At 18.8% G+C, this 24,753-nt stretch overlaps 3 protein-coding genes across 3 annotated transcripts in view; 2 read left to right on the top strand and 1 right to left on the bottom strand.

Annotated features, from left to right (window-relative positions):
• Positions 1 to 3,943: 3,943 nt before the first annotated feature.
• PF3D7_1328000 (conserved Plasmodium protein, unknown function) lies at positions 3,944 to 10,585 on the bottom strand (the record flags this gene model as incomplete). Its single annotated transcript, XM_001349982.1, has 1 exon — positions 3,944 to 10,585. The coding sequence occupies one exon, from the start codon at positions 10,583 to 10,585 to the stop codon at positions 3,944 to 3,946; it is 6,642 nt and encodes a 2,213-aa protein (XP_001350018.1).
• Positions 10,586 to 13,960: 3,375 nt separating this feature from the next.
• Positions 13,961 to 14,773, top strand: PF3D7_1328100 (proteasome subunit beta type-7, putative; the record flags this gene model as incomplete). The annotated part of the gene is made up of 1 exon (XM_001349981.1): positions 13,961 to 14,773. The coding sequence occupies one exon, from the start codon at positions 13,961 to 13,963 to the stop codon at positions 14,771 to 14,773; it is 813 nt and encodes a 270-aa protein (XP_001350017.1).
• Positions 14,774 to 16,371: 1,598 nt separating this feature from the next.
• Positions 16,372 to 24,753, top strand: part of PF3D7_1328200 (conserved Plasmodium protein, unknown function) — a gene marked incomplete at both ends in the record, with an annotated part of 8,583 nt that continues 201 nt past the window's right edge. The window contains 4 exons of the mRNA XM_001349980.1: positions 16,372 to 22,956; positions 23,118 to 23,777; positions 23,983 to 24,459; positions 24,670 to 24,753. The exon at positions 24,670 to 24,753 is cut by the window's right edge and continues 201 nt beyond it. Coding sequence (XP_001350016.1) covers positions 16,372 to 22,956; positions 23,118 to 23,777; positions 23,983 to 24,459; positions 24,670 to 24,753 — 7,806 coding nt within the window. The remainder of the gene's footprint in view (positions 22,957 to 23,117; positions 23,778 to 23,982; positions 24,460 to 24,669) is intronic.

The following is a 24,753-nucleotide window of genomic DNA, read 5'->3' on the forward strand; positions in this document are numbered from 1 at the left end:
TTATAATAAAATTAATTTTATTTATTTATAAAATAATTATTTATTATAATATTATTTCTAATTTTAAATGTTTTTATAATAATATATTTAATTAAAAAGTTAAAATAAAAATAATTTCAATAAATATATTAATATAATATAATTTTATTTTATAAAAAAAAAAATTTTAAATAAAATAGTTTCTAAATAATTAAGCTTTTATTTTTAATTATTTTTTTTTTATCTTTATATAATTTAATTATATATTTATGAATTCTGTGTATTTCTTTTGTTAATATATTTTAAATTAATTATAATATTACAAATATTTTATATATTTCTATAGGAAACAAATTATAAGGAATTGGAAATGAAATATTATATTATGTTAAAAATTAAATATCATATTCATTATTTAGATATTATATTCTCCAATATACATTGTATATTTACAGGACAAAATTGTGTTATTTTTTGTTTTGAAAGAACGTAATAAAATTTTTATTTATTGAACCAAAGTTTTATAAAATAATAAATATTTCTATGTATTATTTAAGTTAATATTCCCTGGTAGTAAAAATTATTTTATAAAGGTATTTATTTAGCATAAAAAAAGACATTATATTCTGTTAACATTTTGTTAATGTATTCATATAAGTTATATATAATGATAACGAAAGAATACATAAATAAATATATTACTAAAAAACCCAATCTATATAATAATATTTTACAGTATTTTTAAGATAAATTATATGAACTATTTCTTAATAGAAAACAGAAAGACACTTGTAATTAATTTAATTTTATTTATCCTATTGATTTAGATACATTCACATAAATATAGGTAATAAAAATAAAATTTCATAATATATGAAGCATTTAAAATGTGGATAAGTATTTATTAACCTAAAAAAAGAGAATATCAAGAATTTATTATTAATAATAAAAATTTCTTGAATATTTCCATAATTTTAATACAGCATTGTCTCAAAGATTTATAAAGTGCACCTTGCAGAAATATTTTATTATAATAATAATTTATAATAACTCTTAAAGTTAAACGAAAAAAATGGTGTACATTAAAATGAAAATTGAAAAAAAAATAACATATAGCATATTTATATAGGAATTAAACAAAATGCAAAAAAGTAAAAAATTAATAAATAGAAATATATACATATTGAAATATAAAAAAAATAAAATATCCAACAATTACAATATTATAATAATGAGTTATTCGGAAAACATTTTTAATTTCCTTTTGGAGGTACTTTTTTTAATAAAAGAATCAAGAATAGTGCAAATATGTATAACCTTTATGTAAAAATATATTTTCTTATTATTTAAATATAATAAAATTACAATTGTGTAATTGAAATGATATCCTTTTCTTTAAATCATAAGTATTAAATGAATATAGATAAATGTTATAAGTTAAAAATATCAAAACATTATACATTTTATATTTTGTATTATTAAAACATAAAATAACATTTTACTCTTTTTTCTTATTTAAATGCAAAATTAAGAAAATATATATAAATTGTAATAAAAGCATTAATTTTTTCAGATTACATCCAAATAACAAAATATGAATTATAATGTTATATTACTTTTATTAAAATTCTATGTATGAAATATAAGAATATTTATTCATATATATAAATATACATATATATAAATTCCATGCAAATACAATGTTTTGGTTTTTATTTTAATATTCTTTATTTCACGTTTTCAACATTTTTCATTTCTATACAAAATATTTAATTATTCTGTAAGAAATTTTTATAGAATAATTGCTTCTTTATTTAATTTCACACCTAAAAATTTTTCATACAAGAACAACTTTACAACTTATGTTTTTTTATAAAATCGTTTTTTAAAATTTTATATATAAATTACACTTAAAAAAAAAGTAAAACAAAAATACAACTTGGAAATGATTCATTGTGTAAAAGGTAATATCTTATTTCTTTCCCTTCAGAAAACATCTGTTATAATTAAATTTTTATTAATGTGTATATATTAGAGTTACTGTATTTTTTTTTTTTTTTTGGGAAATGTGTTCAATGAATAAAATAATAAGAAATTTAATATATTGTAAAATATTTACATAATTTTAATCAGGAAACAAAAAAAAATTGTTCCCACAAAAGGGAAACAACGATGTAATTTATAAGATAAAAAAGAAGTTTTGTTTAAATAAAACATTTTGAAAAAAACATTACACCACTTTGTGATCAAGTTTTTCCAAAGAAAAATACAAAGGTTATATTGTATTAATTATTTGCTTTAGATAAAAACTAAATATATATGCTTAGATTTAGTATAGATTATGTTTTAACTTATGTATTATTCCTTGTATATTTTCAGGGTATTCAGTTGTTATAGGTACATATATTGTTTCATTTCATATTATTACAGGAAAAAATATATATTTCTTTAATGATATATCTATTAATATATAGTATTTTAAAATTTAATATGATTTAAAATATCATTTCTTATTGAAAATTATTAATATACAATAAAAAAATATTTTCTAATAAGGAGTTTAACAAAGAGTAAAAAATAGAATATCTTTTTATTAATATTTATATATTATTTTCTAAATGTTTATATATTTTTGAAAAATAAATATTTATATGTACATATATTTTATAATACATTTATGTTTGAAAAAACATGGAAATAAAAACACTTATGGATTGTACAATAAAAATTATATTATTACAAGATAATAATTAAGAATTACTATATAATAATTCATATTATATTTTTAGATGCTTTTATAAACATAATTATAAATAAATATATTATATTTATAGAACTCTGTTGTCTTAGTTGTACAATAGAAAAAAATAATTTCCATTTTAAAGATTATATAAAATACAAAATTTACGAGTAGAATCATTTACTTATTATCTGATAAAATATAAATTATTTATTTTTGTTCTATATTAAAAATTTAACGATTTAGGATTTCTAAACATTTAGCGTTCCATTATAATGTTACATAGAATTATATTCGTTATAACATTTTAAATATTCAAAAAGTAAACAAAAATAATTTAAATATTATATATATTTTACATTTTTTTTTAAATAATTTAGTTATTTGAAAAGGAAAAATGTAGACACGTTTTATATTATAAATATAATATAATATAATATAATCAAAAAAAAAAAAAATGACATAGTGTATTAAAAGATAAAAGTTTTTATTATATTATGGCATAATAATTGAATGATTTCATAATTTGCACATTTTTCTGTATATATTTCGAATACATTATTTATAGTATTAAAGATATATTATATACATTATATTATTAATGTAACTATTTATTTTTTTCATTTAAAAAATATATTTTTATTTTCCAAAATACAATTTTAAAAATTAAAGATCACATTATATTATATTTTTTTTTATAAAGAAATAAGTTTTTGTAAGTTAATAAATAAAAAAAAATATGGTACATTAATTTATGTAACATAATGAGAATAAACTAATCTAGATTTATTTTTATGAAGATGTATACTTCATATTTTCATAATACAGAAAAGAAAAAAAAAAAAAAAATATATATATATATATAATTATAATATAATAAATATTAATAAAAAAATATTAACATGTGCTTACATAAATAAAATACATTATTAATAATTTAAAGTATAATCTATATTAAGAGAGAAATAAAACAAGTTAATTAAAAAAAAGATAATATAAATTAAATGAATAAATAAATACATTAATATATAATAATATAAAGAATTATTAAATTATATAACTTTTATAATGTAGAAAAAAAAATTTACATAGTTTCATCATATTATTGAAGAATGTTACATATATATATATATATATATATATATATTTATTATGGAATAATAAGAAAATATATAATTATTTTCATGGTATTTATTTAAAAAAAATAATTTTATTGATTCATCTTTAAAATAATTTTTTAAAAACAGAAGTAGCCATTTTGAAGGCACTAGACATAGATGTATCACTGGTTCTACTAGAAGACGTTTCGATACTTCCTTTTTTATTACTTTGTTCTTTAATATTTTCAGATGGTTCAAAGGATATGTTATCATTTTCTTCACACATTTTATTTGTATATCTTCTTATTTTTCTATTTTCGTTAACACTAATGTTACTATTACTTAACCTTTTAGAATTAAATGTATTTAAAGAATTATCTGTTTCATTTTTTTTATTTGAATATATGGATGATGTATTATTGCTCTTAACTTTTTGCTCTACGATGTTTTTTGTATCAATATTTTTATGCGTTAATTTGAATATATCTTCTTCTGGTGGGAAAACATTTGCAGTTTTTTTTATAGGGACATTATTTTTTTCAAGATTAATACTGGTAACATTTTCTATAATTTTCTTATTTCCCATTTGAGGCATATTTTCTAACTGTTTATTTTGAAAATATTCTATTCCCATTGTTTTACTAGTAAAATATTTATTATTATTATTTGCATTTTTATCAAAAGCATTTTCAAAAACATTAGTAGTATAATTATCATTTATATTTTGTTCTTTATATATATTTACATATTTTTCTTTTAATTCATTAATATTATATTTTTTTTTACTCTCATCTTCCTCTGAGAAAGTAAAAGTTGATAATTTATTCTTGAATATACTTTTGTTATCTGATTCATATGTATATTCTTTATCCATATTTCTGAAATTATTAAATTCGTCAGGTTCTTCTACTTTTATTTGGTTGAATTGGTAATAATTATCAACAAAATTGTTTGTATTGAACCTTTCTTTCTTTGTATCATTATTATAACCTTTATAGTTATTATAACAATTATGATTACTCTCTGAATCATCATTTCTGTAATTGTTATTGTTGTTCTTATATTTTTCATCCATTCGTATATCCTTATATATGCTCATATTTACAACATTGTTATCTGAATTATAATAATTATTGTTATTTATATATTTATTTTTCATGTTATATTCATAATTATTTTGATTCTGGTTCATATGAGCAAAAGATTTCATGCCATCATTTTTATTCTTCAAATGAATACCACTAATAGAACTATTATCATCTGTATAACTATTATTATTATTATCTTCATCATTATTATCATCTTGTGTGATGAAATTCATTTTATTATAATTTTTATTCACATCGTAAGTATACTTATTGTTGTTCGTTTCATATATATTCTTTTTAAAAATATTTTCATGCACTTCTATATTTGCACCCACATTTTCTTCATTATTTATATCAGGTGTAAATTTATGTCTACCAGAATAATTTCGTGCATCTATTTCATTTTTATTTTTTATGTTATCTTTTTCAATGAACATATTTTTATTATAAATGGATGATGATGAAGGGTCGTTGCAATCCATTGATTTTTTGGAATCAAAACTATTAAAATTATTATTGTACATATTGTCATTATTAATCATAGATGAATTCAAAAGATAGAAAGAATTCGAATTGTTAACAGATTTTTTATATGAATTATTCTTTTTTGTTTTTTTAGGGGAGGCAAAAAATTTTATTGTATGATCTTTATTTTTAATATAATCATATGCAGTATTATTACAGTTATATCTATTATCCATATTGTTCCTGTATAAAGATGTGTTTACAGTCATAATCGGAATAGTATCATCGTCATTATTTTTTTTATAGTAAACACTTTTTTTACGTTTTGTTATAAAAATGTTTGGATAATATGGATTATTGTCATTTGAAGAATAATTATTATTATTATTATTATTATTTTGCGGATACATATTTTTAGAGTTATTTTCATAATTTTCTGATGTTTCGAAATAAGCATTAGCATCTATTTCTGTATCACCTTTATTATTACCACTATCATTATTATTATTGTTTAGTAATTTATTTTTTTCTTTTAACATTTTTTTTTTTTTTTTTAATAATTTCTTTTTTCTTTTCGATAAATTTTTCTGTTTCATTATATTTTGTTGAAACATGAGGTGTTCGCATCCACTTGCTCTTTTTCTAAAGGATACTTGTTTGTCATTATTCTTTAGTTCCATATTTTTATTCATCATATATCTTCCTTTATTAACAGAGTTATTGTTAGCATCGACTTCGTCTTTCGATTTATTATAACACAAATTTGTATAAATAACTCTTGAATCATTCCACGCATAATAAGAATTTGGATCTAAAGTTGGGCAATAACATACTTCAATGTCTGCTACTTTATCTGTCATATTAAGGTATTCATTATTTGTACTTAAATACCATTCTAATTCTTCATATAATAAGGGATCACACGCCCAATTTAATTCGATATTAGTTTCTTTACTCCATCTTTTTTTTAAATATGCATGTACTTGAGGCCATTCTTTATCTGTTATTTTATCATTTAAATTGTTGATAACCTTTTGTTTAGCTAATACTCTTAATAAAGAATGATTTTTACGACTATTTCTTGAAACAAATTTATTATATACATCTTTGTCAAACACTTCATCAAAGTCTAATAAACTTGGTGCAGATCCAAAAATGGTAAAAGGATTATAACAACTTTGTTCTTTCAATCTCTCAATAATCTTCTTCTTGTTATACCATTTGGGATGATATAACTTAATATTTGTTACATTTGTTATATTACTTTTTATACAACATTTTTTAGTATCATATATGGCACTATGTTCTACTATTTCTTTATCTCTTAATATGCAAATATTTTCTTCATTATTTAGGTCTCCTCCATGTTTTTGTAACAAATATAAACAAATATCAAAATTGTTGGATCGGTTTTTTGCTGGCAATGGTTTTAACACTTTATGAAGTAAGGGAATTTTTCCATTGAAATCTCGTAAAATTTCTTCATATTTTTTTTCGGTGGATTCTAAATTATCAAATGAATTTATAGAATCTTTTAAAAAATTCATATCATTTTCATCATTTTTTAAATCATCATCTGAACAGAAACTATCATCTCTACTTAATCCATTTAATAAGGAATTTTTAAAATCATAACAATCTGTGTAATTCAATTTCTTTGCTTCATTTTCATCAACATCTTTATTTGAATATTTTTCATAATATTTAATAAATTTATCATTAGTAATGTATTCATTATTACCTTTCATGTAGTATTCATTATGTATAGAATTTATATAATTATTCTTATATATACTACTAACACTATGATTATTATTATAAATACTATTTAAATTATTATTATTCATGAAATCTCTATTATTGTTGAAGACATTTATTTTCATGTTATGAAGATAGTTCATGTTCGGATCATTATATGAACTATACCCATTATCATTTTTAAAACAACTATTCCCAACTTCAGCATTATTTAAATTTGTGTCACAATGAAAACCATTGTTCGCATAAGAATAATATAATTCCTTTTGACTTTTTTGCAAAAATTTTTCTCCCAGTTTTCTAGATTCTGAAGGCTTATAATCTGGATTCAATATTTTGTCTTCATTACAATATCTTTCATAATCTTCATTGGTTTTTAAATTAGATGCATTATGTTTCAGGCAGTTCATTAAACAATCATCAATTGAAAATTCACGTTCCTGATTTTCATCCATCTGAATTTCTTTATTCAATAATACATTATTAAACTTTTGATTTTCTGTTAACATATTGATATTATTCGTATGTGAGTTTCTAAAATCAATTAAGAAAGATGAATTATTTGATGACCTTACCTTTTTATTTCTTTGTTTAAAAATACATAAAGATTTTATATCTTTTGAAGGAAAAATTTCACGATTGTTTTTTAAATGGTTATTTTCTATATTAGATTCAATGGGTGTTTTAATTAATTCAGCACTACTATATATAGAATGAATACTTGATGTTAAACTTTTTAATTCATTAATATTATTTATAACAAATCCAGAAGGTCTTTGTTCTAATTTTTCAGTAATATTGTCTTTATGAACTTTTCTCTGTTCTTTTAAATCACTTGTATAACTTTGGTTTTCTCTATTATCGTTTTTCTGTAAAGAAATGAAATCTATATAATTATCATAATTATTATTATTATTATTATTTTCATTTATTACACTATTATTATAATTATCATCTTCAGAAATGTTAATATATGAATCATTTCGTTTAATATTATTTGAATTAAAACTACAATTGGCATCTATACTAATAAATGAATTATATTTACTATTTTCATTTTGTATATTATTTCTGACATTATCATTACATTCTTTTACATTATTTTTGATACACATATGTTTATTATGATTATTATTATAAATATTATTATGTTTACAAGAACTATTACTCCTACTACTATTACTACTACTATTACTTGCATTGTTATAATTATTGTTACCATAAAAATTATTATTATTATTATTATGATAATTTTCATTAACATCACCCTCAAATGAAACACTGTTTCTTATACTACTACTAGGATAATTTACTAAAATCGATACTACAGATTTATCATTTGAATCTCTTAAATTTTCAGGATTGTTAGGGTTATATAAACCATCCATCAACTCATTATATTTACTATTCAGTACATCATTTTTATCTATTTCATTTTTAATATTTCTTATATATTTATATATTTCTTCTTTCCTACTTTTAAGAATTACCTCTTTGTTTGGATGTGAAATATCTTTTAATTTTTTGTTAGTTACAATTTCTTTAGGTGTACTAAAATTATTAGAGTCTACAAATATAGAGGAACGCGTTTTAATATTCTGTGAAGTATTATTTATATGATTATATTTAGAATTATCCCAATGAATATTTTTATAATTATTATTAAAATTTTTTTTTATACATATTTCGTTTATTCTATTTTTAGGAATACATGTATTATTTATATTTTTTTCTTTTTGATACATATTTATGTTGCTATTAATACTAATCCTTTTAATATGATGATAATTATTTGGATGGTAACAGGAATTATTTATTTTACTATTTAATGCTGGATCATGTTTATCTTTATGAAATGATACATTATTATTAACTATATTATCACTATTAATAATATATTCATTTTTTTTTTTAAAGGAACCTACTTCTTTAGAATGAAATAAACCAATTGTTTTGTTCTTTAATCCAGACTTTAAATTCCTTTTTTGGTTATTTCTTTTATCTTGATCTATATTATGATTTCCTTGTGATTTGATTGAATTTATTGGTATAAAGGATCTAAAATTTTGATGAAATAAATTTCTCTTATTATTTTTTTTTACTTTAGTTCTATCTGAAAAATAATTATCAGAATAATAATTAGTATACACAAAAGAATTAAAGGAAATGTCTTTGTTATCATCATGTATATATTTACATGAATCATTGTGATTTCTATTTGTGTAAAAGGGATCATTATATGTAATGTTACCATCACTATCATAAAATACATCATAAATATTGGATTGATTTGTATGCCTATAACTACTACTACTATTATTTCTATTATTATTATTATTATTATTATTTTGTTCTATAATATATTTAAATAATTTTCTAAAATAAAAGATAGGAATATTATTATACTTTTTTATTTTAAATTTTAATTTCTCTATATCATTTTTATTTCCATTCGAAGGAGTAATATCATAATTGAACTTGCTATCATTCAATATTTTATTTACATAATGAAGTACATTTTTATCATATTCATAATCAGGATTAAAAATTTTTTTTTCTACAGTTGATTTATTAAGTTCGTTTGATAAGCTTATAATAGAATCTATTAAACTATTACTTGTTAAGGTTCTTTTATTATAAATATGAAAAGAAGATTTTTTGGATACATCTCTTTTTATATTAACATATGCATTATTATTAATTAAGGGATATAATTTTAATGATTGACTATTTGTAATACTATCAACATAATGTATATTATTTACATTTTTATTATTAGTATCATATAATGCATAATAATTTTGAGCACTATGTTTTTTATTATTAATATGATTATTATATATATCATATATATTATTACATATATTTTTTTTTACCTTTGATTGTAGATTTTTATTATTTAATTTATGTAAATCATGAAAATATCTTGTTGTATTTATATCTTTAAGATTGTCTAATGTAATTTCTCTTATATTAAATAAATCTTTTTTACACTTTTTTTTATTATTCGAAATTCTCTTTTTCTTATCTTTAACATGAACAACAAGTTCAGAATTTTCTTGATGTTGCAAATTTGTAATATATGAATCTTTTAAGGTACTATTATAAAAATGAACTCGATTAGTTATAACTTTATTTTGCTTATTCTGTTTAATTTTAAAAATCTTATCTAATTTATTTAAATTCTTTTTTTTTATATCATCTGAACGGTTTTTAATTTTCTTTTCTTTTTCGATATTATTATTTATATTATTTTTTGAGTATAAATATTTGTGTCCTGTCTTATCAACAAGTTTTAAAAATCTTCGCGTCCTTATTATTCCTTTAAAATATGGTGTAATTCTATTCGCTATGACTTTTAATTGGGTATTACTTTTTCTTTTAATTAATACTTTGTTGCTTGAATACGTACAATTATTAGTTTTTTCTAATGGATTTTCTGTTAAAACAATCATGGTTTCAATAATTAATAAAATATATTATTGTGAAATTAATACATGTAATATAAATATAAATATAAATATATATATATATATCAAGGTACAAAAAAAAAAAAAAAAAAAAAAAAAAAAAAAACTAATTAAAATAACTACGTAAATATTTACATGTTTATATATTTACATAATTTACATATTTTTAAATGAAGTTCTATATAAGGGTAACTATATTTATTATTTTTTATTATTTTTTTTTGTTTGGCATTTTTATGCATATGCTTGTTCACACAATTATTCTTTATATCATTAAATGAATCACATATTACCTATGTATATATATATTTTGTAATCATATGTTCTCTTCACAATTTTGTTATAAATAAGTATATATATTCTTATATTAGGAGGAAAAAATAATCGGAGAAAGAAACATGAACATGTTATGAAAATAGTATCAAAATTATTCAATATTTATTCTTTTAAAAAATCTACATTTATTTATATATATGGTATATACATATATATATTAAACGAAGGAAGTGAAGCATACGCAAAACATTAATAAGTAATAAATAAAAAAAAAATATATATATATATATATATAAAGCTTTTTATTTTTCTAGTTTTTAAAATATAATATAATCATTACATATATATATAAAACTCATTACATTAAGAAAAAAAAGAAAGAAAAAAAAAGAAAAGATATTATTTAAAAACACCTAAGTGTTAATTTTAAATAATTTCCTTATCAATATATATATATATATATATATATATATATATATATATTATTTGTTACACATTCATTTTTTATATATTTTTTTCTTTCACATTAAAGAAGGAATATTATTATCAAAAATTTCTTTTTATTCTTTAAAAAAAAAAATGATATTATAAATAAATAAATAAATAAATGTATATATATATATATATATATATATAATATAATATGATATATATATTACGCAAGGAAAAAAAAAAAAATCTCTAAGGAGAGAAAAAAAAAAAAAATATATTATATATATATATAATATGTTATAAAATTATTATTTTTAAAAGAACAAGGACTTAATTAGACATTTCATTAATTTAAAAGCATTTTATTCATTATATAATTACATATATTTTGTATATATAATTTTCAAGAGTTGAAATAATTTATGTGTAAAACATATAATTTATATATATATATAAAAATATACATGTATATAATATATATATAATAATATATGTAAAGTATTTCTTTTTTTTTCATTTAAATTATATTGTATATATTTATAAATCTTTTGAATTTTGAATTTGTATATTTCCATTTACTTTTATTTTGCGAAAGAATTTTCTCAATTTTTTTCCTCCAAAAAAAAAAGAAAAAAGGATTGTCTTTTTTTTTCTTTTTTTTTTTTTTTTTTCTCTAAACTTTTGTATATATATCTAATGGAAAAAAAAAGGTATTTTTATAAGCACAAAAAAAAAAAAAAAAAAATAATAAATAAATAAAATAATATATATTAAATAAAAAGAAAAATTATATTAGAAAAAAAAAAAAAAAAAAGTCCAATTTATTTTTTTTTTTTTTGTATAAAAATTTACATGTCCTGTTAATATAATAAAAATAGCTTTTCTTTTTTTTTTTTTTTTTTTTTTTTTTCCCTATAATTTTTTTTTGAATGTTTTATATTTTTCATTGAAAAAAATGGAAAAGAAAAGAAAAGAAAACAAACACCGTTTTAAGATTTGTGCCATAATATATAATTCTTGATATAATTATATATTCCCCTCATTTTAATTATTAAAAAAAAAAAAAAAAAAAAAATATATATATATATATATATATATATATATATTAATAGAATATTTTTAAAAGACACAGTTTTGAACATTCCATAGTTAACTAATATAATATGAGAGAATTTTTTTTTTTTTTTTTTTTTTTTTCTCTCTCCTTTTCCTTATTATTAGACCCAAACAAATATGTGAAATATGTAACAATATAATAATATGTTTATACATTATAATTAAAAGAATTCAAAGCAACTTTTATAATTTAAAAAGGTTTGTTATTTTAACACAAATAAAAATGTTATATGTTTTATTTGTTTCAACAAATAAGATAAACACAAATGTGTTATTCATGATATTTATGAAAATCTTAAAACATAATATTATATATGTAATATATATAAGTATATGTTTTTATTATATTATTATAACATTTTTGTTTTTTTATCTTTCAAAAGGTAAAAAAAGGTAATAATATATACAATCATTTTATAACATTTCTATTGGTAGTAAAATATATTTTTAAAATTTTATATAAAGTTATATATTTCATATATATAACAATTTTTTGTTTTTTTTTAAATATCATAACATCAAAAAAAATTAAAAAAAAAGAAAAAGAAAATACTATTCCATTAAAAATGGATTTTTCTTAAAATTATTTATTCTTAAAACAATTTGTATATTTTTTTATAATATATATATTATATTTATAAATATATATACATATTATATATATATATATTATATAATATAAAAGGTCGATAATTTTAAGAAGAAATATACGAACTTTAATATGTATTACATATACAAAATTATAATATATAATATAATAATATGTATATGTTTATGTATATAATAATAATATATATTTATTATATGTATGTATAACTATTTCATAATTAATATGCAATAATAAAAAATATATTTACATACAATTCACTAATTTTTTTTTTTTTTTTATCATTCCTTTAAAAATCATAATATTTATAATACATATATGATGTATGAATAAATATACATTTTTATAATTACAAAAAATCAGAAAAAGAAAAAAATAAATAATGGGAGATGACATTTACTTATTCCATATTTAATAAAGGGAAAAAATATATATATTCATTTTTTTTTTTTACTCATATTTATATCCTGAAAGAAAAATAATATTATTAAAAAGTATATATTTATTAAAAAGAAAATTATATTAATATTAGGAAAAAGAAAGAATATAAAAAAAATATATATTTTTTTAATAAATATATATATATATATATATATATATATATATATATGTAAAAAATATTTTTTTATTCCTTTTCCTTTTTTTCTTAAAAATTAAATGTATAACAAATATTTAGTATAAAAATATTGTGATTATAAGAGAGCAAAAAAAAAAAGTATTGTTTCATTATATATATATATATATATATATAAGATATATGATAAAAATAAAAATAATCATCACATGATATACATATATATATACAATATACTTATAAATATTAAATAATATAATTATAAAGTAATACACCTTATAATTATTTCATAAAATTAAAGAAATTTTTTTTTTTTTTTTTTTTTTTTTGTTAATATATAAATATTTAAAAAATAATGAAACTCGAATATATAAATATACTCAAAGAAGAAAACGGAGGATATAATTTTGATAACTTAAAAAGAAATGAAATATTAAAAGAAAAGGGAGTAAAGTTTCCACAATTTCGAAAAACAGGAACAACAATCTGTGGATTGGTTTGCCAAAATGCAGTTATTTTGGGTGCCGATACAAGAGCTACGGAGGGACCAATAGTAGCTGATAAAAATTGTAGTAAATTACATTATATAAGTAAAAATATATGGTGTGCAGGTGCAGGTGTAGCAGGAGATTTAGAACATACAACTTTATGGTTACAACATAATGTCGAATTACATCGTTTAAATACAAATACACAACCAAGAGTATCCATGTGTGTATCAAGATTAACTCAAGAATTATTTAAATATCAAGGATATAAAGTATGTGCAATAGTATTAGGTGGAGTAGATGTTAATGGACCACAATTATATGGGATACATCCCCATGGTTCATCTTGTTTATTACCATTTACAGCTTTGGGTTCAGGATCTTTAAATGCTATGGCAGTATTAGAAGCAAAATATAGAGACAATATGACAATAGAAGAAGGAAAAAATCTAGTATGTGAAGCTATATGTGCAGGTATTTTTAATGATTTAGGTTCTGGTGGTAATGTAGATATATGTGTTATTACAAAAGATAGTTATCAACATATAAGACCTTATAAAGAACCAAACATGCGATTATATCACTTACCTCATCCAACTATTTATCCAAAAGGAACCACACCTATTTTATCTGAAAAAATTGAATATATTAAAAAATTTATATCTGTAGAAGATGCATAAGTTATAACTATTATATATATATATATATATATAATATATACATTTTGAAATAAATTTGAAGTAAAAAAAAAAATAAAATAAATAAAAAAAAAAGTTTTTTTTAATCCCTTTTTTTCCTTTTAAAACTAATAAAATTATATATCGTAATTTAAAAAAAAATTATATATATATATATATATATTTTATTATTAGATTTCATATGATATAAAATTTATCTTTTAATCATATTTAACTATTGAAAGATATATATTAGGTTAAAACGAATAAAAGGATAAATCATATCGTTAATATGTACCTTTAAATGGATGTACAGAAATTTAAATTGTTCCATATTTCTTTTTCATAGAAAAAATATAATTATATATATATATTATTTTATTTATTTATTTATTTTTTTTTTTGTATTTTCTAATAATCATTGTATATTTAATTTATAGTCTTTTAAGGTACAAATATATATCCTTTATATTTTAATATATTATATATTTATTATATACCTTGAGATATTAAACTACAATAAAAACATTTGATGAAAATATTTATAATTATTATTATGAAACATATTATATACCTATGAGATTTTAATGGACATTTTTTTAGAAAGAATGTATTGTACATATATATTATATATATATATATATATATTGTCCAAACTTTTGAACCCATTCAATATATTATATTTAAAAAGTTTATTTCTAATATGTTATTAAAAAAAAATGTATATATATATATCTAATATATATGTTCATATTTAAATTTATATACATACTAAAAAATGATTATATGTTTTATATTTATATTATATTTTTTATATCATAGAGACTATTCTTATTACACTTTACATTCTATGAACAATTATTAACATATTTTATTTTTCATATGCTTATTTTTGTACTTTGTGAGTTATTTTATTTTTTTACAGTTAAAAAGTTCAAAATTTACGTTACCATAATGAATATATTATAAAATTATAAAGCAAAAAAAAAAAAAATAATAAAATAATAATAATAAAAATAAAAATACATAAAAAAAATTTTTAAGTTAAATTTCTTCAAAATGATTTTATTAACAACTTAATAATAATTGGTTTTCCCTTTTATTTTTTCTTAATTACATCCAAGTGTGTTTTATTATTTTTTAACTTTAATATCTTTTAACCAAAAAAAAAAAATATATATATATATATAATATTATCTTAACCTTCTAGAAAATATACTGAAATATTATCATATTAGATAATGAATGATTTAAGAAAAAAAAAAAAAAAAAAAAAAATTAAAATAACAAGAGGAAATAAAAAAATCTCATGAAAATTAAAAAGGTTTTGAAAAGAAAAAAAAAAAAAAATGATAAAATAAAAATATTTTATTTTATATAAATAGAATAATACTAAAAATTATTAAAGACAATTCATAATGAATATTTATATTAAAAGTGTGCACTTTTTTTTTTTTTTTTTTTTTGTATTATTATTTATTTTTTTGTAAAGCTCACAAATTCATAAGTTAAAATAATTTGTTATTTATTTTATTATGCATATATATATATATATATATATTTTTTTTTTTTTGTAAGAAATGTATTAATAATATAATAAAATGAATCATAATAAAATTAATTATCATTTATCTGTAAAAGATGATGAAATAAAAAAGCACGAATCCAATAATAAATATGGGATATATAAATATAAGAATGAACAAATTTATAAAACATATGATGATAAAGATACTCCTAATTATATAAATAATTTTTATGATTGTTTAGATACTTTCTGTGATAATGTAGGAGATAAAAATGAGTTTGAAAAAAACAAAGTCATAATGAAAAGTGGTACTACAAATGTACATAAACATTATGATAATACATTTAATAAAAATAGGAATAGTGTTATATCCATAAATAATATAAATAGTGCATATAGAAACGAAACAGATAATAAACCTTATATATCAAATAGTGTTCCTAAATATTTAAATAATAACTTATTAATTGATGAAAATATATTTAAAACTCAAAATAATGATAACAATGAGAATATTAGAAAATTTCGGAATATATCTTATAGTGAAATAAAACATCCAAATTATAATTACTTAAGAAGAGATGCAGAACCAAAATGTCGTATGTCCAATGAAAGGATATATTCATATAATAAGGATAATTACATTAATCCTCGTTTAAAAGATAATTATTGTAATATAAGTAATTCTCCACGTAATAATAGAGATATGCATTTACAAATAAGAGATGACAATTGTAAATATGTTGAAAAGTTTTATACAAATTGTCAAATACAAAAAGGCAAAGAAAAGGATGCATATAATAATAATAATAATAGTAGCAATAATAATCATAATAAGGCTGGTTATTATAATTATTATGTTTATAACAAGGGTTTTAATTTTTATGAAGAAACCATAAATAATAATAACCAATTAAAACAGTATAGTAATATACATTCCTTAAAAAGTATAGATGGTGATCAATATTCCCATTTAAATTACACTTCAAAAAGTTTTAATGATAATAGAAATATGAATTATTATCAAGATCAAAATAAACATAATAATAATTCTTATGATGCTACAAGAAAGGAAGGTAATGAAAAGCAGTATCACATGTATCAAAACGAAAGTATAATTCCCTTTTTAGAAAATGAACATAGTATAAATGATCCAATTATTAAAATACGTGAAAAAGAGATAACACGTTATCAAAATATAGAATATCTTCAAAATAACGAACATATTAGAAATAGACATAAAGGGAAAAATATTCCTGGCGAAAATATGATGTTTCAATTTGATAAGATAATAGAAAAAAAAGTTAATATTTCATATACTCATCACGAATATGTTGTAAGAAATAAAAACAAACCTATTGAATACAACAAAGATGATTTCTATTTTTGTAAAGATAAAGAAGATAGTGAAAATATGATGAAGTGTGATCTAAAAATAATGAATGAACAGGATGTTATACATAATATAAATGATACTTCAATGAATCTAGAACAAAAAAAAAAAATCATTAGGCTTCAGAATGATAATAATTTATATAATGAATATGATAATTATGATAATGATATGAACATGTTCATAAATAAAATTTATAAAAATAATATGTACCATAATGAAAGGATGCCTAGATTTAGTGAATATCAAATTTATAAGAATTCGAACGTAATGTATTTAAATAAAAGTGATAACAAACAGAAGCTTATGGAAAATATAAATTGCCATTATGAAAATTTTAATTCAAAAAATAATGCAAGTTTATTACCTGTTCAGGAAAATAGAAAAAATGATAATGGATTTTATATGAACAGTCAGAAATATATGAAAAATATTCTAAAAGAACCTGCACAGTCAGAAGGTTCATTTTATTCTTACGAGAAAGGTTATCATAATTATAATAATGGAAATAAAGCTAGCACAATTAAAGAATTAGATATTAACATGAAACAAATATGTAAAGATGGCTATGATGTAAATAAAAAAATAAAAAAAAACCAAGAAAGGAAAGAATGTAATGTTAATTATTTTCCATATAAAACAAGTGCATATGAAGATAAAACAAATAATACCACAATGAATATGTTAAAAAAAGTAAGAACATATAGTCACACATCTTCAGATCACTTTTTAAATAATTCTTATGTAAATAAGAATATACAAACTACTTTTCAAGATCATAAGCAAAATGTTGATGATAATTCATATGGATATATTGTGAAAAATGTGGAAGACAATTATATGAGTAAGTTAAATAATTTGTCACCAAGGAAAGAAAAAATGAATATGGAACATTTGAAAGAAAGAAAGGAGCAACATAATCGTATGCTTTCTTCAGAAAAAAATTGTTGTTTTATAGATGATAATAATGAAACAAATTATAATAGAGTAGTACTTTTAAAAAATATCGATAAAGAAATAGAAATAGATAATATTTCGGAGCATTTAATAGAAGAAAGAAATAATAATTCTTCCTTGGAATATCATAATTTGAAACAAAATGGAAATGATAAAATTCCAAAAGGAAAAGATAATATGTGTGATATTTCAGATATTTATAATAAAAATATATATACGAATGAAAATAAATTTGATGAATTTGACGAATTTGCAGAAATTTATGATAATATAAATAAAGACATTCATAAATCGAAGGAGAATAACAATTTCGATATGTATGATAGAAATAAGCATATAAAAAATGAAGAAGATGAATTTTTAGAAATTTATCATAATACAAAAGGTCTGAAAAATATTGAGATGGATGAATTTTTAGAAATCACAGATAAGAGTAAGAAAACAAAAGAAAATAATGTTCATGTTGATGAATTCTTAGAAATCATAAATAAGAATAAGAACATAAATGAAAGTGATGTTCATGTTGATGAATTTTTTGAAATTATTGAAGACACACAAAAGATGAAAAATAATGAAATCGAATTAGATGAATTTTTTGAAATTATTGAAAGCACACAAAAAATGAAAAATAAGGAAAACGAATTAGATGAATTTTTTGAAATTGTTGATAAAACGCAAAATGTGAATAATAAAGAAGTACCAGTATATATTAATTTAGAGAATCATACTAAAGATGATAATATAAATAAAAATAGTGTTATGAACAATATGCTCTTTGAAAATGTCATAGAAAAGGAAGCCAATATAAATATCGATTTTGTAAAAGAGGAAGAAAAAGATACAATAAAATCATTTTCCAGGAATTATACATATAATACAAATGCTGTTTCGAATGAAGAAAATGATATAAATTTATTACACTTTTATGATGCATATGAAACAACAAAAGGAGATAACAAACAACATAAATCATTTATGTATGCTTCAGGAAAAGAAGTTATTATAAATAAAGATATATTAAAAGAAATGAGAGAAAAAATATTTGACGATGATAAGGATACTAATTATTCATCTGAGGAAAATAATAAAGGAGATAATAAGTACAATAAAGAATTAACCGAAAAAATCGTAGAAAGGGATATGAACTTATATATGGATCGTTTAAATGAGGAAAAAGATATATTAAAACCATTTCCTAGAAATTTCACATGTAATACAAATGTATCTTCGAATGAAGAAGCTTTAATAAATTTATCTGAGTTATGTGATATTAACGAAAATGCAAAGATAACTAATGAACAGAACAGATCTTTTACGTATGCTTCTGGCAAGTCTATTCATATAAATCAAGATATATTGAAAGAGATGCATGAAAAATTGTTTAATGATGATGCTTATTCAGATAATAAAAATAAAAATAATAATAATAAAAATAATAATAATAATAATAATAACAATAATAATAATAATAATAATAATAACAATAATAATAATAATAAAAATAATAATAATAATAATAAAAATAATAACAATAATAATAATAATAATAATAATAATAATTCATATGAAAAAAGTGCGAAGAAGAAGAATGCAGAATTGAATACACCTTTTATATACACATCAGGGAAAGATGTTAATATAAATAAGGACATAAAAACAGACATAGAAGACAAAATATTTGAAGATGATACTAATGATTCATATGAAGAAAGTGTGAACATTGATAATAAAGAATTAAATACTTCCTTCACATATGCATCAGGAAAGGCGATTAATATAAATAAGGATAAACTAAAGGAAATGAGACACAAATTGTTTGACGACGATGATGGTTATAATAATTATTCTTTTGAAGAATATAAGAACGAAAAAAATAATAACGAAAAAAATAATAACACATTATATACATCTTTTACATATGCATCAGGAAAGGAGGTTAATATAAATAAAGACAAATTAAAAGAGATGAGACACAAATTGTTTGACGACGATGATGGTTATAATAATTATTGTTTTGAAGAAAATAAGAATGATCATAATAAACAAGTAAATACATCATTCACATATGCATCAGGAAAGGAGGTTAATATAAATAAAGATAAATTAAAAGAGATGAGACACAAACTGTTTGATAACGATGATGGTTATAATAATTATGGCAGTGACCAAAAGATAAGGTCAGAAAAAAAAAATATATTATACGTTTCACATGATTCGGAGAAAAGTAGAAAAGTAGTAGAAGATAAAATATTAAGAGAAAACGAAAGGGCACAAATTGATGATAATAAAAATGGTTATGAAAAAAATATAGAAGAAAAATGTGTAAGAAGTTTATCATGTGAATATAGAGATAAAGGTTCAGAAGATGTGGATATGACTAAATCGAAAGAACAGGAATTATACAAATTAGACAAATACGATGATTATATAAATAAAAAAGACGAATTAAATAAGGATGATAAAAATTGTAGATTGTTAGATAAGTGTACCTTACAGATGAATAAAAAGAGAAAGATGAGATATGATAATATTTCAAATTCTAAAAGAGATTTTATAAATCCAAGGCAAAGAAAACAAATAAAGATATTGGAAGAAGAAAAGAATATGAATATTTATAATAAAAATAATAATATAAATAATAACAATAAATGTAAGAAATTAAACTTGAAAATTAATGTAAGAAATTATGTAAAGTTAATAAAAGATAATCTTTTAAATATATCAATAAAAAAAAAGATAAAAGATTGTAAATTGACAAATACATTAATATATATAAATGAAAATAAAACACCTTTTCATTTTCATTGGTTCAAGGATGATTACATATATTTTTATAAAAATAAAGAAACTGAGGAATATTATATATGTGATATAAATATACTATATGAATTATTCATATTAACATTAAAAGAAATGAATTTATTTGATATATATGATTTTAATTGGTTTTACAAAAAATATAAGTTGATTAGTATATCTTTGAATCGTACATATAGAAAGAATTTAAAGAAGAATTATAAAAGTATAAAGAAGGAGATTATGAATAAAATTATAAGGGATAATTATTTGCATAACGATATTGCAGGAGGGTTATCTATTCATGAATACTATGATAATTTTATATATGAATATTTAAATGCACATACATACATAAATCTGAGAAGAAAGCATATAAAATTGGTATCAAATGGATATAAGGAAAGAATATATTTGAATAATGAAAAAGAGGGAACAAATCATGATAACAAAAATAAGTGGAATAATTATGAAATGGAAAAAGATGAATTTATAGATATAAAAAATTTAGATGACATAAAATTTAATGAAGAAAAAGATTTTATGGATAAACTAAATAAAATGGAATATAAAGAATTAAAAAAAAAGAATTATATGAAAATGATAATTAAAAGTATTGATGAAACAGAGGCACCTTGTCCTTTGAAATTTATGTATAAATTATTAAAAAGATATTTAGATGAAAGAAGTAAGAAAAAAAGTATTTTACAATTACTAAAGGATAGAACAATATCTTCTAAAATATCTATGAATTTAAGAGTTGAAGAAATTATAATAGAAAAAAAAAAAACAATAAAAAATAATAAGAATAATGAACATAATAATAATTTTAATGATGATATATATGATATTCATAATGATGATAACTATAACATTGTCTTAATTTTAAGTGACAATTTTGATTATATACATTGTTTTGTAAAAGATGATTATTTAAAAAATTTTATAATATCTGAAAAAATAAGAAAGGGGAATATTATAAAAATTAATGCTTTAGATATATATAACAATAATATGGGAGAAGGAAAAGAAAATCATGGTATACATACAATATATTTTCTTTTATCTAGTAATGATTTAATTGAAATAGATAAAAAGGATACACTAAAAATTGGTTTCACAAAATATAAAGCTAAAAAGATACGATGTATTCAAGATTTTGGTAGTACTTGTTTTTTTATAGATGTTATAATGATAAGTAAAAGTGATTTTTCTTATGGATTTTATGATCAAGTAAAAAAAAAATATTACCTTTTAAATAGAAATGTTTATGAAAAACTCATATACAATTTAAAGAATGAAATAACCAAAATGTTTCATGAGGAAAATTTTAAAGAAAATAATGAATATATTCGATTGAAAAATGAACTAACCATGTTTCTTGAGGCAACACCTTTTTGTACGATACAAGCTATTGATTATTCTTCCTTAGAGAGGATAAAGGATACGGATTCGTATGAGGACAAAATAGGATATTTGATCAATTCGTTATGTCAAATAAAAATGTTCAAGGTATATAAAAAAATGTGCACATATATATATATATATATATAAATATAAATAAATATAAATAAATATGTAAATATATATATATATATATATATATATATATATATATTTATTTATTTATTTATTTGATTGCTTTTTTTTTCTCGTTTATGTTTTTATTTTAGATTGACGAGGGAACCTATGAAAGTCTACGGAAAGGAAGCCGAATACAATTATTCAATGTTTTCGTTCAAAAATCAAATCATAATAATAATAAATTTAATCAATTTTTGGATGACCACGTTTTAGATGATTTTCTTTTTAATACATTCAATGGGAAGATACATGGGGATAATATAAAAAGAGCTTTAAATTATCATATGTTTGAATCTCGTTTTTTAAAAGATATTACAAAAATAAATAATGATGACATTACATATGATAAATATTTACAGTGTATACATGCATCAGTTTTAAAAAAGAAACATTATGCACCTATAGTATTTCAAGCTCTTCATTCAACATATATAAATATAGATGAGAAATATAAAAGTAAGTTATTTGAACAACTAGAAGATGTTTTGAAATTACAAAATTATATACAATTAAAAACAGATGGTAGTATAGTAACAAAAGAAACAAAAGAAATAAAAGAAAAAACATATCCATCATTTATATATACCAATATATATAAAATACCTGTATTATCAAGTGTACATTTTCATATATTCAAAAATTATATCAAACAAAATAACAGGGAAAACAAAATATATTTTGATTTAATCCAAGGAAATTTGTATTATATATCTGGTGTAGTTATACATTATACAGACGTTGAAATTAAGGTAAAAATGAAGAATTGACACAAAAAGAAAATAAATGTATATTATATAGAAAAAGATATTATACGTTTGTTAAAAAATAAAATAAATAAAATGATATGATACATATTATATTTAGTTTATCTTTTATGTCATACAATAAAAATTATATATATATATATATATATATATATATATATATATATATTACATATATATTTTTTTTTAGGATATTATTGATTTCAAATGTGCGCAAGAGAAAAAAAAACTTTTAAACTATAAAATATTTTTGTTGACATCTAATGGACATTTATGCTGCGTAAATGTATCCATGACATGTCCAGATTTTTTAATATCCTCTTGTAAAAAGGATTACGAAAATAAAGAAAGGGAGATATTAAAAAAAATGATACATGTGTATTGTGTAGAAGAAAAAGAGAAAAAAAATAATAATAAGGTTGAAATAAATAATTCGAATAAAAAAAAAAACGAAACGAATACTTATAAGAGTAATAATGTTCATAAGAATCATAAGGATTTATTTAATTATTTATATAAAACAGAAAATACAAATTATGAAGAAGGCTCCTCTAAATATGATATAAATTTCAAAAAATTTGATATGGTTTTATTTTTTAAAGACATTGAGTTTATAAATTATGATGACAAAAATGACATTTTTAACTTTAGGTCATACACTCATCCGGTAAAAAAAAAAAAAATAAAAAAATAAAATAAAATAGAAAGGATATATAAAATGAGATGTATATATATATATATATATATATATATATGGTTGTGTTTTTTGGTGTATATATATTATATATGTAGTTACACATATAATAATATGTTATATATATATATGTGTGTGTATAGTGAGTCGTTCTTATTTTATATATTCTTATTTTTGCCTCAGCATTTTGACAGCTTAAAAATGTATTCAAATGAATTTATTAAAATGAAGGGGAATATGGAAGACTTAATAAAACTAAATTATATA

This window comes from Plasmodium falciparum (genome assembly GCF_000002765.6).
Source record: "Plasmodium falciparum 3D7 genome assembly, chromosome: 13".
NCBI lineage: Eukaryota > Apicomplexa > Aconoidasida > Haemosporida > Plasmodiidae > Plasmodium > Plasmodium falciparum.